Here is a 14553-nt window from a genome sequence, read left to right on the forward strand (position 1 = left end):
AACCATGCTATGAAGGATTGTAATGTTTGTCAGGATATGATATTCTGTACTTTGAGGGAGTTGAAATCTAAGAGGCTGTAAGCAAAGCTTGTTCATATTGGATTCCTTGCAAGGCCAGAGTATCGGGGGTCGGTTCCTTGCAATCAGCCTTCAAAAAGACCATTGAGAAATACTACTCCTTCCACTAGCCTGGCTATTCAAAGCCCTCACAATCCCATTCAACAATCCTGCCCCACCTCTGTGTGGCGGGGCTTGCCTGGCACTTGTTCTTAATTACCGAGCTGATGTGCCACAATGTGGAGGCCCTGGCCATCAAAGCCTTCAGTACAGGGACACTGAATGTCGCGACAGTAATTGTTGAGGTACTTAACCGAAAACTCAGCTTCCATATCAACTCCCAGGAGGCCATCATCACAATTACCAGAGGCAGCATATATGGCTGCAACCAGGGCGCTCATGGAGGAGGAGGAAGAGCACTTTTGCGTTCTTGGGGCAAAGAAAATCTACTGCTACACGGCCAAATGCCCCACCTTGCCCAAAGCTATCCACCAAGCCAAGATCCTGGACTCCACCTGATTCTTGTAGCCAGGATTGGATGAAAGACTGTTCATCCACATCTGAGTCACCAAGATCTAGCTCTTCACCATCTTTTGATTGCGTTATCTCCAACAAGGTCATGCTTAAAGCTTAAAATAAACCCAACATCACCACAGCGTTGGCCATGTCTTAGGCTTCAGTCATATTTATGAATCTCCTCCATTTTGACTCTCGTTTCCTCTCGTGCCAAGTGTTTTGGACTCTGATTTAGGGGCTTTCCAATCCATAGTCTCAGTGAGAGAGCAGCGCCTTGCCAGGCCAAGAAATAGGAGGCTCCAGACCAAGAAGCTGGCATTTGACCCAAAACACTGCCAGCTGCTCGAAAGAGGTCATTTCTATCTCCTAGGCTCCCACTGCCTTCCTTCCCACAGACAAGGAAAGTTACAAATGGGACAGTATTGAGAAAAGGGTTTGGGTTGTGCCATTTGCATCCTTAAGCGCGCCACGATAAGACAGATCCTTGTTGGATTCCATTGAACATCTTGCCCAATTCATGCAGGAGGACGCGAGGGAAGGCGTACCAGAGGTTATGCTGTAGAGTAAAAGGCTTTCCAACTAAACCTTTAGTGCATCAGCAGACAGGTGACATTTCCGCCAGGTAATGTTGCATATTGTCTTGCTCTGACACTGGGGCCGAAGACTGAAGAACGAACCAAGGAAGCTCTCTTTAGTGCTTTGTGCGCCGTTAGAAGTATAACTACATACATTTAATGGAGGTCAGTCAGCAATCCATAATATAAATCATAAATCGCAGTGTCCAGAAAAGAATTCGGAACCGTCATTTTTTAATATCACAATATCTTCATCTTGACGGCATTGAAGGCCGACAAAACTTGGCCAATGTATTTCAGACCCAACAGGCCATCAGCAGGGTGAAATCTGTCTTCAAAGTCAATGCAATGATAAACTCTGGACCACAGAGCAGCAGTCAATAGTGTTCTGCAGAAAAGGTACAAGTTGTCACAAAAGGGATTCTAGCAGTGGACTGCACACAAATAGAATGTTGCACAGCAATCAGTGTGAGAGGTTCTTGTGCGTGTGAGATACAATCATGGCTCCAAGTCCTGAGACATTTCGATGAATGCGCACAAAAAGAATGTCCGTTTCATGAGAAAGTTATCTTCTTGATGCACTCAGCAAAAGACTTTAAAGCCATTGTAGAAGTACAGAAAGCAAAGAAAGGAGTGAACAAGTCCCTGAAGCGTAAATTGAGGCACTAAACGCAGGTGTAAAAGATGTATGGGGATTGCTGATAAATGCACTCCATAAATACTTGAAATTGGAATCATACTTTTTCAGGACGACAGCCTGTCTACTGCGCTTAGAAGATGCATCAGGCCAGCATGTCTATTGCACCTAGAGATAACATGGCCTTCTACAGATGACCTTATCACTCTACTTCAAAGACAAAGCTCCATCCGAGCCTCAAGGTACGTATGCACGCACCACATGGCTACCGACCCCATGCATTTAGAATGCAGCGACGTCCATGACAGAAATGTGGTCTAGCTGGACACATAATGCTCCTCCAAGTTTGAGCACAACGCACAACACATATGCCATCAGAATGCAGTGATGACCTATGACAAAATTCGGTCTAGCTGGACACTTAATGAATTTTTCGTGCTATTGCACATAATCCTCTCCACCCAGCACCCATCGGCGTGCCTGCCTTCATGGGTAAATTAATGGAGCCCGGCCAGCCCCCCTAACTCCTTATCTTGGCCAAATGCACACAAGCATTCTACCCATCACACAATCTCCCACACCTTGGACTTCAGTCCCCTGGGAGCGTATCCACCACAAGCGCGTTGAGGCCATATTAATGGGATAAAGGCCCTATACAAATGACTACTACTACTATTACGCCTGTCTTAACGTGTCCATTAACGCTGCAGGATTTTCATTGTTTTTGAAGGCGAAGGGTGGGGCAGCACGAGAGTTACGTTTCCGCCTCCCGTTTAACCTCTGCTTTCAAAAGAAAATTGGTTGTACGCCGGAATGCGATTTTCATGCTAGCGTGAAACCAATGATTTCCCATGGAAACCGCCGGCTTTTTGCATAAGCAAAAAGCAGGCTTCGTCCATAGGAAATCATTGTAAATGCCGCCTGCCATGCTTCAGCCGCCTCCTTACACTCGCCAGTGCAAATGACGAAAATTGCACAGAGGTTACATATGTGTACGTAAGTGCAAACATGAGGAGTCCCCTCCAAGCAAATATGCTTTCCTTTCAAATGAGCTCCTCTGTACCGGATATTTCCACCATCGAGAGAGAGTGCGACTTCAAGATGTTGATGCCCAATGATGTTCATATGTTTACTGGTCCTATTGCTGGCGCCCCCATTGATTGTGTGCAGCCCAATGATGTTCATATGTTTTCTGGTCCTATTGCTTGTAGCCCCCATTGGTTGTGTGCAGCCCAATGATGTTCATATGTTTACTGGTCCTATTGCTGGCGCCCCCATTGATTGTATGCAGCTCAATGATGCCTCTGTGCCCTCTGATCTTATCGCTGACACCCCCTTGACCACCCCACCTAGCTCCTCTGATCCTCCATCATCCACCAGCCCACCCCTCCCCCTGCCTCCCTCCACCCGCACGCTCATGTGCGCCCTGCTCAATGCCCGCTCCGTACCAGCCCACGCCCTCGACATCAACGACCGGCTCATAAAAGACGAGCTCGACCTCCTCATCCTTACAGAAACATGGCTGAATGAAAGTTCAGGTCCAGCCTTATCACTGGCCATCCCACCTGGTTATACCATCTTCAGGAAAGACTGCACCTCTGAGAGAGGTGGAGGCGTTGCCCTCATCGACAGAGACACCTTCTCCATCAGAGAAGTTGAAGGCATCCTTGACAGCAATAGCGACTACCTCCCTTTAAAAATTAATGTCTCACCCAACTGCACCATATCCATGCACATTGTCTACAGACCTCCAGGACCGTGCACCGACTTCCACGACACCCTTATCACTGCACTGTCTCATAACATCAAAAAGACCTCACAGGTTCTACTCCTCGGTGACCTCAACTTAGGGCTGAACGACCCCAAAGACTCCCCTGCGAAACACCTTAAGAAGGCACTCGCCAACCTAGGCTTCACGCATTCCATCTCCCAGCCCACACACATCAAAGGACGCGCCCTCGACTGGGTCAGCTATCACAACTGCTCCCTTCTCATCAAGGACAACAACCCTATTCCTTGTTCCGACCATTACTACATCCAATTCAACCTCGGAACCAACAAAGTGGCTCTTTCTCCGCCACCACCATGCCCCGCCACGTACGCCAGAAGCTCACGCCTTCTCTCAGTTGAGAACTTCGCACCCTACCTCCTTAACCCAGTCCTTCAAACCCCCTCTTCGAACAACCCCGATACCTTAGCTAACACCTTTAAGGATTTCATCACGTCACCTGTGGATGCTATTGCCCCCTGACTCTCAAAAAAGCTAAAAAAGCCAAACATGCCAACTCATGGTTCTCCAAAGAACTTCTCGACCAACATGTGCAGAAGAGGATTGCATTATCCACATGGAAAGCAAACCCGTCTGAAGCCACTAAACAGAAGTTCAAAGCCATCTCCAAATCATACAAGACCAACATCACTCTGGCAAAGGCTGCTTCCTTTAACACCCGGATCGCTGACGCTAAGTCAGGATCTAAGGAACTCCTCACCATTTTCAGGGAACTCGAAAAACCATCTGCCCTCCCCTCCTCAATCATTAAAGATGACAAATGGTGTAATAGCATTCAATCTGCCATGCTAGAGAAGCTTAACACCCTCCAAAGCAAAATTTGTGGCCACCAAAAAGCCCTCTCTGACATTATAGCGAACACGCACACTAAGCCACCCACCAAGACCACGTCCTCCCCGCTGTTCGAATTCAAAAACATTACCGAACAAGAGGTCATCACCCTGCTCAATTCCATTAAACCCTCCAATTGCAAAGGTGAGGCCTGCCCCGCCAGCCTCATCAAAGACTCCGCACCCAGCCTAGCCCCCTCCCTTACGGCCTTTATCAACTCATCCTTCCAATCAGGCCATGTCCCATCAGGACTTAAGGAAGCTTGGGTACGCCCACTTCTCAAGAAACCTTCACTCGACCCAACCGTCCCGGGGACGTACAGGCCAACCTTCACTCGACCCAACCGTCCCGGGGACGTACAGGCCCATCACGACTGTACCATTCCTGCTCAAAATCCTGGACAAAGCAGCTTACCTGCAAGTCCAGAAGTTCCTAGAGGACAACTGTCTCCTCGGCCTACGGCAATCTGGGTTTCGCCCCCGGCATGGCACTGAAACGGCCCTCCTAGACCTACAAAACCAAATGGATGATCTCAGAGACGCAGGCAGACCTGCCCTACTATTGCTCTTTGACCTCTCTGCAGCGTTTGATTTGGTTGACCACAATACTCTGTGTCACCACTTAGCCACCCAAGCCAACTTCTCCCACAAAGCCTGCCAATGGATCACCTCCTTTCTCCAAGAAAGGGCCATGAAAGTCTTTCCTGAAGTTGCCGCCGCCACCCCCAGCCTCCTCACCTGCAGTGTCCCCCAGGGATCCTGCATCACACCTACTCTCTACAACCTCTTTACGAGGCCCCTGTTTAGCATCCTGGACTCCCTTGGTATCTCATATACCAACTATGCGGACGATACGCAGGTACTCATCCCACTCACGGGCGACTACCTAGCAGACTCCAACACCCTCTCCTCTATCTACTCTACCATCCAATCCTGGATGGCGGAGAATTTGCTTTGCCTCAATAGTGAAAAAACCAAACTCCTCCCTATTGGCTCACCTTTCACTCTCGGCAATCTTGGAGAACAGTACACCTCCTTCACTATTGATAATATTCCAATCAAGGTCTCAAACCATATTAAGACACTCGGAGTCTACCTTGACTCTTACCTGTCAATGGACAGACAGGTCAATGCCATCGCCGCCGCCTCGGCCTACTACACCAAAGTCCTCAACGCAGCCAGGCCCTTCTTGGCCCTTCAAAGCTGCCTCACGATTGCCATGGCAATCATCGGGTCAAGACTTGACTACTGTAATGCCCTTCTCGTCTGAACTTCCAACAAAAACCTCGCCAAACTTCAGCTAGTCCAGAACAATGCACTAAGGGCAGCCACCGGCACTTCAAGGAGAAACCACATCTCCGAAATCAGAAGGCAAGTACACTGGCTCCCGGTCAAAGAAAGAATTGTCTTTAAAACTCTTGCCCTCACCCACAAATGCCTTCACGAACTTGCCCCCCCCCCTACCTGACCAACAGAATTACCAGGCACTCCACCACAAGACCGCTCAGATCCATCTACACCAACACCATTGTTAGGCCTACCTCTCAGAAAGTGCGCGCTGGTGGCTCCAGTTTCCCTACCCTAGCAGCCACGCATTGGAACGCCCTGCCTCCTCACCTAAGACTCATTGAGTCCAACCTAGCCTTTCGTAAGGCTATCAAAACCAGACTCTTTGTGTGATTTAATTCTGTATCCTCCACTGCCTATATGCCTGCCAAATTGTAACTAAGAGCCTCTGGCACCCGTATGTAATCTTAAATATGTGTATCCTCTGTAACTAAGAGCCTCTGGCACCCGTATTAATCTTAAATCTGTGTATCCTCTGTAACAGCGCCTCGATGCCTTTTGGGCTGCAAGTGCGCTCAACAAATTCAAATAAATAAAATAATGTCTACTTCAACATTTGCATCAGAGAGACCCTCTGGCATTTCCTATGTTGTCTTTGAGCCAGATCCTTAACAATACTCAGGTCTTCCTTTTGGAGGTCCTTCCCAGCACAAGGCTCCTCGCTTCGGAATAAAGTCCACTTTTCAGCATTGTGGCAGAAGATCATTGACACTGTGAATTCCAGATCCACCAAAGGCAGAGGGGACCTGCAGCAGATCTGCAAATTAGAATCCCTGTTTTAGGCCCCGACCCTCTAGGGAACTAGATGTTCAATGAATGCATGCCATAAGCGTGGTGCGCACGCGCTGCACGCTGCTATTGTGTCATTTTCCAGGAATGCAGGAGGCTGTAGTCTGCCAAGAAAGCTGTGATTTCTCTGTGCAAAGGTAGGTCCTATTTAATGGAAGTGCCTTAAGTAAGAGATTTTCGTTTGTCCTACAAAGCCGTCCTTCTGATCGTTTTTGCACTTACAAACCTACCATTTGCAGTGTGAGAACACATTTTAGAACCCCCTAAAATGCTTCTGTACACTAGTTAGTTATGCTATGTGGGTATGTCCCCCTAGATCTCGAGGGGACTCTCTCTTAGTTGGAAGAACCTGCCTCATCATATGTCCACTCCTATTTATCATACAATAAAAGGTCAAACAATGGTTACCCAGCTTCTTAATGAGCATGCTCCCAAAGGACAATTCTCGCATTGTACACTAGCCTCTGACATTGGGCAAACCTGAATGTTGGACAATTGTATTCTTGTACGGCCAACTCAGCCCTTCAGCCTTTATAAATACCATTGTACATCTATTAGTACAGTGGGAGGAATCGTGCATGGAACACTATACAGAAAGGTGATCGTATTACGTTTGTGGATGAAGTTTCCATGGAGAGAAAAGTTGCTTATAATCCTAGTTCTCCATCTCTGGGGTCATCGTTGACATCCTAAACCACACACTCTCCTTCCCTTCTTGGCCAGATTTGAGGAGCAATATTTGGGAGAGGTGTTCTCTTCGACACCATTGCAAACATGCACTGAAGGGTATCGCTGTAACGGCAGCGTGTTGTGTTGACTCGTAATAGCCTCTGCTCTTGGAGGGGAAGTGGCATTCTGTGTGTGGAGGGGAATTTGTCTGCTTTTGAACACGTCTTGATTTGTATGTTTGTTTTCAGAAAATGAAAACGAACAGAGAGAGTTATTTGTAATAACTTTTTGATTTCCGTCATTAATTTAAAAAAGCAGAGGCGTTTAAATATACTGCAGTGTGTCCTTTCTCCTTTTTTTTTTTAAATGGCTTTATTTCCAAGAGGAATGGATCTTGTGATATAATGTGTTCCAGGATCCATCTAATTCTGAAAAATATTCATTTGGGTATGATGATTAAGAAAGGGACCCATGATGTGGAACTAGGATAACATGTAAGGAACGTTTCTGTCTGCCTCTGCTGGTTATGAAATAAGTGCATCGCCCTGTTCCCCTTACGTTTTATTGCCAGAAATACTATAATACAGTGCACACCATCATAATACAGGACCATCTGGCAGGCATTCTCACCTGAAATGTCCCTTTTTATTGTTTCACTTTCCAGATGCTTACCCAGAGCTGCTGTTCTTTGGGAACAAATCTTGCAAGACCATCCGACAGATTTGCTGGCTCTGAAGTTTGCGCATGACACGTACTTTTACCTGGGAGCCAGTGCGCAGATGCGGGATTCTGTGGCCCGCGTGCTCCCCTACTGGAGGCCCAGCACTCCTTTCAGTAGGTAAGAGGATGTTGTAAGTCTCAGGGCTCGCGAGAAATCGAGCCCCATAATTGCTTTGCCCATAAGTGTATATTTTAAATAGTGCCAGAGTAACAAAAATAGTCTGCTATGGGTAACAATTTGTATTTAGTTCATATAGTGCATTACACCAAAGCGCTTTACATTATAAAACAATAATACATAGAATGACAATGGTGAGGTTGCTAATTACAGCTGTTCTAGATCACTGGTAGGTAATTGATTGTGTTATCTGAACTATACAAATGGAAAGCATAGTTATTCCTCAATGTTGCTTAGTGTATAATTACAAAAGAAGGGCTACCATAGAGCAGGCATGAAGAAAATGCTGGCATTTCTTTTTGTGAAGTCCGAATTCCAGAACAATGATTGGCCATGCTGCTAAGCTCCTTAACTAAATTCCATCACTGCATAATTGCTACACAGAATCAGAAGTGTTACATGAGCAACACATGATGACGGGTAAAAACACAGCCAGTTAAAACCAGAAGCAGCAGTGAAGTGACAAGTAAACAAGGTTGAACAGAAATGGGAAAATGCAACATGGCACTACTGAACTGCACGCCATGACAAGCACCCCATAAATCTGGGGTTACACAAAATGGTAGACTTAAAGTTACATTATGTTATCAGCTATTTCTAAAGTGCACTGTCGCTTTCCAGAGAGCCTCATGGCGCAGAGGGTAAAAATGACCATACACATATCCAGACATATTGGTAGGCTTAGACACCCTTAAATAATTGAGTCTTCAGGAATTTCCTAAAGAACAAATGGTCCATTGTGGATGCCAGGTGCATTGATATCCTGTACCTAGCTTTTTGGAATCTGGGAACTTCCAAAAGAGTGGAATCTCCGGGTCAGAGGATTTGGAATGGCACATGCTGAGCAATTGTTTCCTTAACGAAAGCTGGACTCGTATTGTAAAGCCTCTGCTACAGGATTTTGGGACTTGCCAGATATGTACTGTTTGCTAAGTTCTTGGGTGTCAGAAACATGGTTATCACTGCCTGGACTCCTCAGCGATAGGCCATTAAAAGGACCCTAAATGTTGGGCTTTTGCTTTCGGAGAAAGGATTAAGGAAACTTCTGCAAACGTTTGTCAATTATGCAGCGGTCTATTCAGGCGTACAGGCCATGCATCATCTCCTTTTTCGGTTTTGGCGCCAAGCTTTGGCGCCCAACCCTCCAAAAACTTCACTTCACCACTCATTGTCTGTTTTTTAGGGAAAATACAAATCTGGCTTTTCACAGTTTACACTGCTTGCAGTTCACCTGGTTGTGCAGAACCCAGCACCTACAAACCTTCAGGTGTACTGTAGTTGAACCTAATAAACCAGTTAACATAAACACTTGACATATTAATAGCTTCCTGCCATTGACATGGATGGAGAAAATTAAGTTATAGGGCCTCATTACGAGTTGGGCGGTAGCCCTTAAATGCTGCAGTAATGGTGTTACCGCCGCATTTAAGTGTCTGCCCAATCCTGATTCTGGCAGCGTTTACCCCAGCTCAAAAATGTCTATTTTTTGGGCAATTAATTGCGCCAAAGATTCCCCATTGGGTTCAACAGACCCAATGGGGAATTACGTTTATCGCCCAACCCGTGATCCAGCGGTAATACCGCTGGACGGGTGGGCAGTAACGCAAATACAGTTCGCCGCTATCCCAGTCGGGATACCACCCAACTCGCGATGAAGCCCATAGTACTCTATACTTAGCAGCAAAAGTTGTTGAAAGGTGGCAAATGTTGAAATCCAACCAACATTTGAGAGCAGTGGTGAAAATCTCCTAAAGGACATGATGAACGCATATACCCCACACATTGCTTGTGTTTATATTCTGTTCCGGTGCACATCCTTGATGTCAGCTAATACTGATTTGGATACCAAAGCCATATATTGAGCCATGAAAAATATTTACCTCAGACAGAAGAAAGCTTGTGAGTTATTGGGGAATAGATAGACAGCCGCACCTATCCTAAGGTCTGTGCGACACAGCAGCGCGCTACTGGGCTTTATTCACAACTTAACTGCTTCAAATAGCTATGGGGCAGCTCTGACTGTAGTTGTCTTCTCCTTGTTGGATGCATTATTATCTAACAAAGGGGCACTTTCCTAGGGTAATAATTGATTTCCTGTTTGAGTACATTATTTTAATTATAAATGAATGAGAGAGGGAAACAAAACACACAGAAACCAGAGCAGCGAGTTACTACATTTCAAATGGATTGTGTCCTCCCATGTATTCCTTATCTTTGATAAATCCACTTCCACCTTGCTGGCCTTGGAACATTTTTTCACAGTAGAGGGTGCTGCGTGTCGACGTTTCTTGAATCGGTGTCCCTCGAAGGCCTACGTATCAGCGCCGTCGTCACCATAGGTATAAATAGTCTTGCGCAGCGTCCGTTGTTCAGTTCCGTTTTTCCGCACTTCGTAAGCCCCGGAGATGCAACGCTCGGTTCTTCAGCTCTTCAAAAATCCTCGAAATCTTTGAAAATCTCAATATATACGATGGCATCTTCGTCTGACGCATCGACGCCACGATCCGGCTTAAAATTTTTTCGAGATTGTGATAAAAAGATGTCCCTAACGGATCCTCACAGGATCTGTTTGTGGTGCCTGGGATCAGAGCACCAGTGTTTGGAATGTGAGGACTGCATGTCTATGACGGCAAAAGCCTTGAAGGAGCATAAGGGGAAGTTAGAAAGAGGTAAGGCAGGTAAATCTTCTACCCCTTCAAAATTGTCCTCGACTTAGTCGAGACATTTGTTTCCTCACCATCGAAAGAAACATTCCCGATCGAGATCTCGAAGCGATTCCCATCACTCTTCGAGATCGAGACACTCTAAGAAGAGGCGTCATAGATCTCTCTCTTCTTCATCCTCAAATTCCCCAGAAAGGGTCACCTGCCCCACTAAACACAGCTCTCCAGCTAAGTGGGAGGAATTTCGTAAAGAAATGCTTAGGGTCTTCGACAACGCGGCCTTAACCCCCTCGGAGATGCCTAGAGGTGATACCCCGGGTGAAAGACCCAAAAAACAAAAACGCTGTGAGTCGTCGAACCCGGCGAGCAAAAACCCTTGAGAGCGTCATGAACCCTTGAGTAAAGCTGCGCGTCGACCCCGATGAAGGATACGGCCTGGAGGCCTCAAACCTCAACTACGCCACCGGCACCAGAGGTGTTGAAGGTCCCGCCCAAGGTGTTGAGAGAGTAGGATTCCGGTTCTCTCGAGTACATCAAGGCCCTTTTCAAGTTTTTCAACCCCATTTGCGAGTTTGTCGAGACCTGTAATGTCTACATCGACAACCACATTTTTTTCCCAAGCAGTATCCACTAATTTGGCTCCTTCTTCTCTGGAAATGGGTTTTACCCCTTATCCAAGATCTGATAATTTCAGAGCTGTATCCTCTATATATGAAGAAGGGGAGGACGCTGACAATGAGAGACCTTTTGGGTTACAAAGAACAACAGTACCCATTCCAGAGAAACTAATTTCTGAGGAGAATAGATTGAAAGATCTACAAGAATCTTTACAAGATGCCAGTGGCATAGATACCTCTGCAGAGGCAGAATTTGCTAGACCAGAACCTGGAGAACATGCAGAAATGTCTTACAGAGCCCTTATGGCTGGAATTATGCAATTTATGGGGTGGACAACACCTGCATCCTCTTTCCAGCAAGATGATCTTACTGACATCTTAGATAAAGGGCGTCAGGAAGACCCTATAGTCCCTTTTCATGCTGCATTGCATAGAAAAATAGCTGCAAATTGGGAGACACCTGAAGTTATCCCTGCATTAAATAAAAAGTTATCTGCGAAGTACAGAGTATCCGCCTCAGACCCTGAATATTTAAGTAAGCACCCAACTCCAGAGAGTTTAGTAGTGCAGGCAGCGATGTCGTCAAATAGTAAGTCGGCATACCCCACTATACCACAAGACAGAGACGACAAAAGATTTGATGCCATGTCTAAAAAAGTCTTTTCAGCATGCAGTATGGCACTTAAGTCTGTTAACACCACTTGCACGCTAGCTAGATTCAGCCACACCTTTGGGAGTGTGCTTCATCAGCGGCTGACTGTCTCCCAGAAGGAGAGGAACGAGACGCATTCTTGAATATCATCAAGGATGGGAAGGATGCGATGTGTGAGTCCCTCCAAACAGGTATCGACTCTGCTGACAGCATCAGCAGAGCCATGGCAGCAAGTACCACAATCCGCAGATTTGCGTGGTTGCAGAAGTCTGGTTTTTCTCCTGATGTGCAAGCCAGGCTTCTGAATATGCCCCTTGACGGCACCTCTCTATTTGGCAAAAAGGCTGATGACAGCCTGGAGAAATTGCAAACCTCAAAGGCGGCAGCAAAATCACTTGGGGCTGCAATCCGTCAAACTCCAAATCACCCCACGGGTAATTCTTGGGGTGGGGGGAGCCCTTTCGTTTTTACTCCACATTCGGAAAAAGCAGAGGGCAGCCAGCTCAAAGGGGCCAGAGATGATTCACCCGTGGTGGACGGGTCAAAGGTACCAAACCCGCATCAGCAGGTGCTGCTTTACCCTCAGCATCTGCGTCAGCCGCTTCTAAACCCCTCTGAGGTCTCCCCACACAAGATACCAGTAGGAGGCAGGTTAACTCGACATCTGACAGAATGGCAGGCTGTTACGTCAGATGCTTGGGCATTGGAAACAGTTGCCCAGGGTTACTGCCTGCCTTTCCTACACACTCCTCAGTCATCCACCAGGGAACAACTCTTTGAAGCTTCCAGACCCGTTCCTTATACAGGAGATTTCAGACCAGCTAGAGAAAGGTGCCATAGAACCGGTACCTTTAGCAGAGAGGAACAAGGGTTGGTATTCCCCTTATTTTCTAATACCGAAGAAGGGCGTAGGATTGAGACCCATCTTGGACTTGCGAGAATTAACCACATTCTCCAGCATGGGGTCTGGCATGGATTCACATGCTCATGAATATTCCCCGTCGTCAGGCTGGGAATCCTCGGTAAAGAAAAAACCAGTATCAGTTTCGTTTCTGATCTGTCTTTCGTAGTAATAACCAATCACTGGTCTCTGCGTCATACTGACTACAGCCAATGACTGCCCTCTACCTAAGCACCGCCTCTGGCAGCCATCTTCAGATTTTTACCGCACGTTCATGTGTTGGGATCCTCGTGCTATTGCTCTCGAGCGTTAGTGCTATTTTTTCACGTTTTTTTCTCAAAACTTCGTTTTTTCCGGTCAAAAGAGCCTCAAGCTCCACCGACTCTCCATCCGATCAACGGGGACCCGTGTCGGATTCGTCTGCGCCCCTCAAGGGTGAGGATTTCGTCGAGCTACGTTTTGGAGGACTCCAGAAGCTTCTCAGGCTCGGACATGGCCCAGGAGAAGGGAAGCTCGACGCCCGGAAAGCTGTTCAGGGTCTGCCCTGGATGCCAGCTGCAGAACGTCTTTTAGGAGGACGAACACTCCTTTTGTCTCTACTGCTTACATGAGGACAAGACGCACGTGGAGAAGGACTGTGCGTTTTGCAGCAATATGTCGGAGCGGACCATGAAGGACCGCCACCAACGCCTCGCCAACTGGCTGGAAGGGAAGAGCCCGTCAGGCGAGAAGAAGAGGAAGAAATCCGAGCAGTCTTCTAAGACCTTTGAGGACGCCCCAGCGACGGGGGTCCAACATAAGGCCAAGCACCGTGAGTCCGCTGGCACTGGGAGCGCCGAACGGTCGGGCTCTACGGGCGCCAGGCAGGGCGCACCCTCCCCGGCACCTTCAGCCACGAGCCAACGCTCTGGGTCGGGTAAGAGGAAGGGCGAGCACCCGGCGAAGCTCCTGGAGAGGCCCTGGTCGAACTCGAAGGCCCCATCGGAGGGGGAGCGAGGCAGTGTCCCCCCCCTCAAGGATAAGGCGGTGAGCGCACCTAAGGTGGTGAAGGCCTTAATCCATCCGGCCAAGCCCTCCATTGATACTGTCGCGGCGGCCCTGGCTCAGCCTGTGGAGGCTACACCAGTGGTAGCGACCTCGGGGCTCAGAGTCTCCCTGCCACCTCGGAGGGAGTCCTCTTTTGTGCCCATCGATAGGACCCCCGTGAAATCCCCGGCGGGGAAGAAAAAAAGGGGGGCAGGGCGTCGTCGTAGATTCGGCTTCAGAGGAAGAGCTGATCAAGGTCTTAAGCCACGGCCTTGGCGTGGATGAAGACCGGCCCGTCGGGATGGATCCCGACGCAGGTGACGACAACAGCGTCGAGGGTGCCGACGGGGCCCCTGATCGTCCGTCGGATTCCCCTCTGCCAGCGCCGCAAGACAACTCGGCGGCCATTTTGTTGGCTATACAGTCCTTATGCTCAGAGATAAGGACGAGACTACCGTTGCAGACGGAGGAACCTCTCCCGTCGGGGGATCCTGAACCGGGACCTTCTGGTGTTCCGCCTCCCAAGAAAAGAAGGATTCACCCTCCACCTCCTTTTCAGCCGTCGCGACCCGTCCAGCCCTCCTCCC

At 47.9% G+C, this 14553-nt stretch overlaps 1 protein-coding gene across 3 annotated transcripts in view; it reads left to right on the forward strand.

The window, feature by feature from the left end:
- TTC38 (tetratricopeptide repeat domain 38) overlaps window positions 1-14553 on the forward strand; it is a 549973-nt gene that overhangs the window by 166947 nt on the left and 368473 nt on the right. For all 3 annotated transcript variants that reach the window (XM_069628191.1, XM_069628193.1, XM_069628192.1), the window contains one exon: window positions 7874-8047. In XM_069628191.1, the coding sequence (XP_069484292.1) occupies window positions 7874-8047 (174 nt within the window). The remainder of the gene's footprint in view (window positions 1-7873; window positions 8048-14553) is intronic.

The sequence above is a fragment of the Ambystoma mexicanum genome, chromosome 12, assembly GCF_040938575.1.
Source record: "Ambystoma mexicanum isolate Mex_15411 chromosome 12, UKY_AmexF1_1, whole genome shotgun sequence".
Classification (NCBI taxonomy): Eukaryota; Metazoa; Chordata; class Amphibia; order Caudata; family Ambystomatidae; genus Ambystoma; species Ambystoma mexicanum.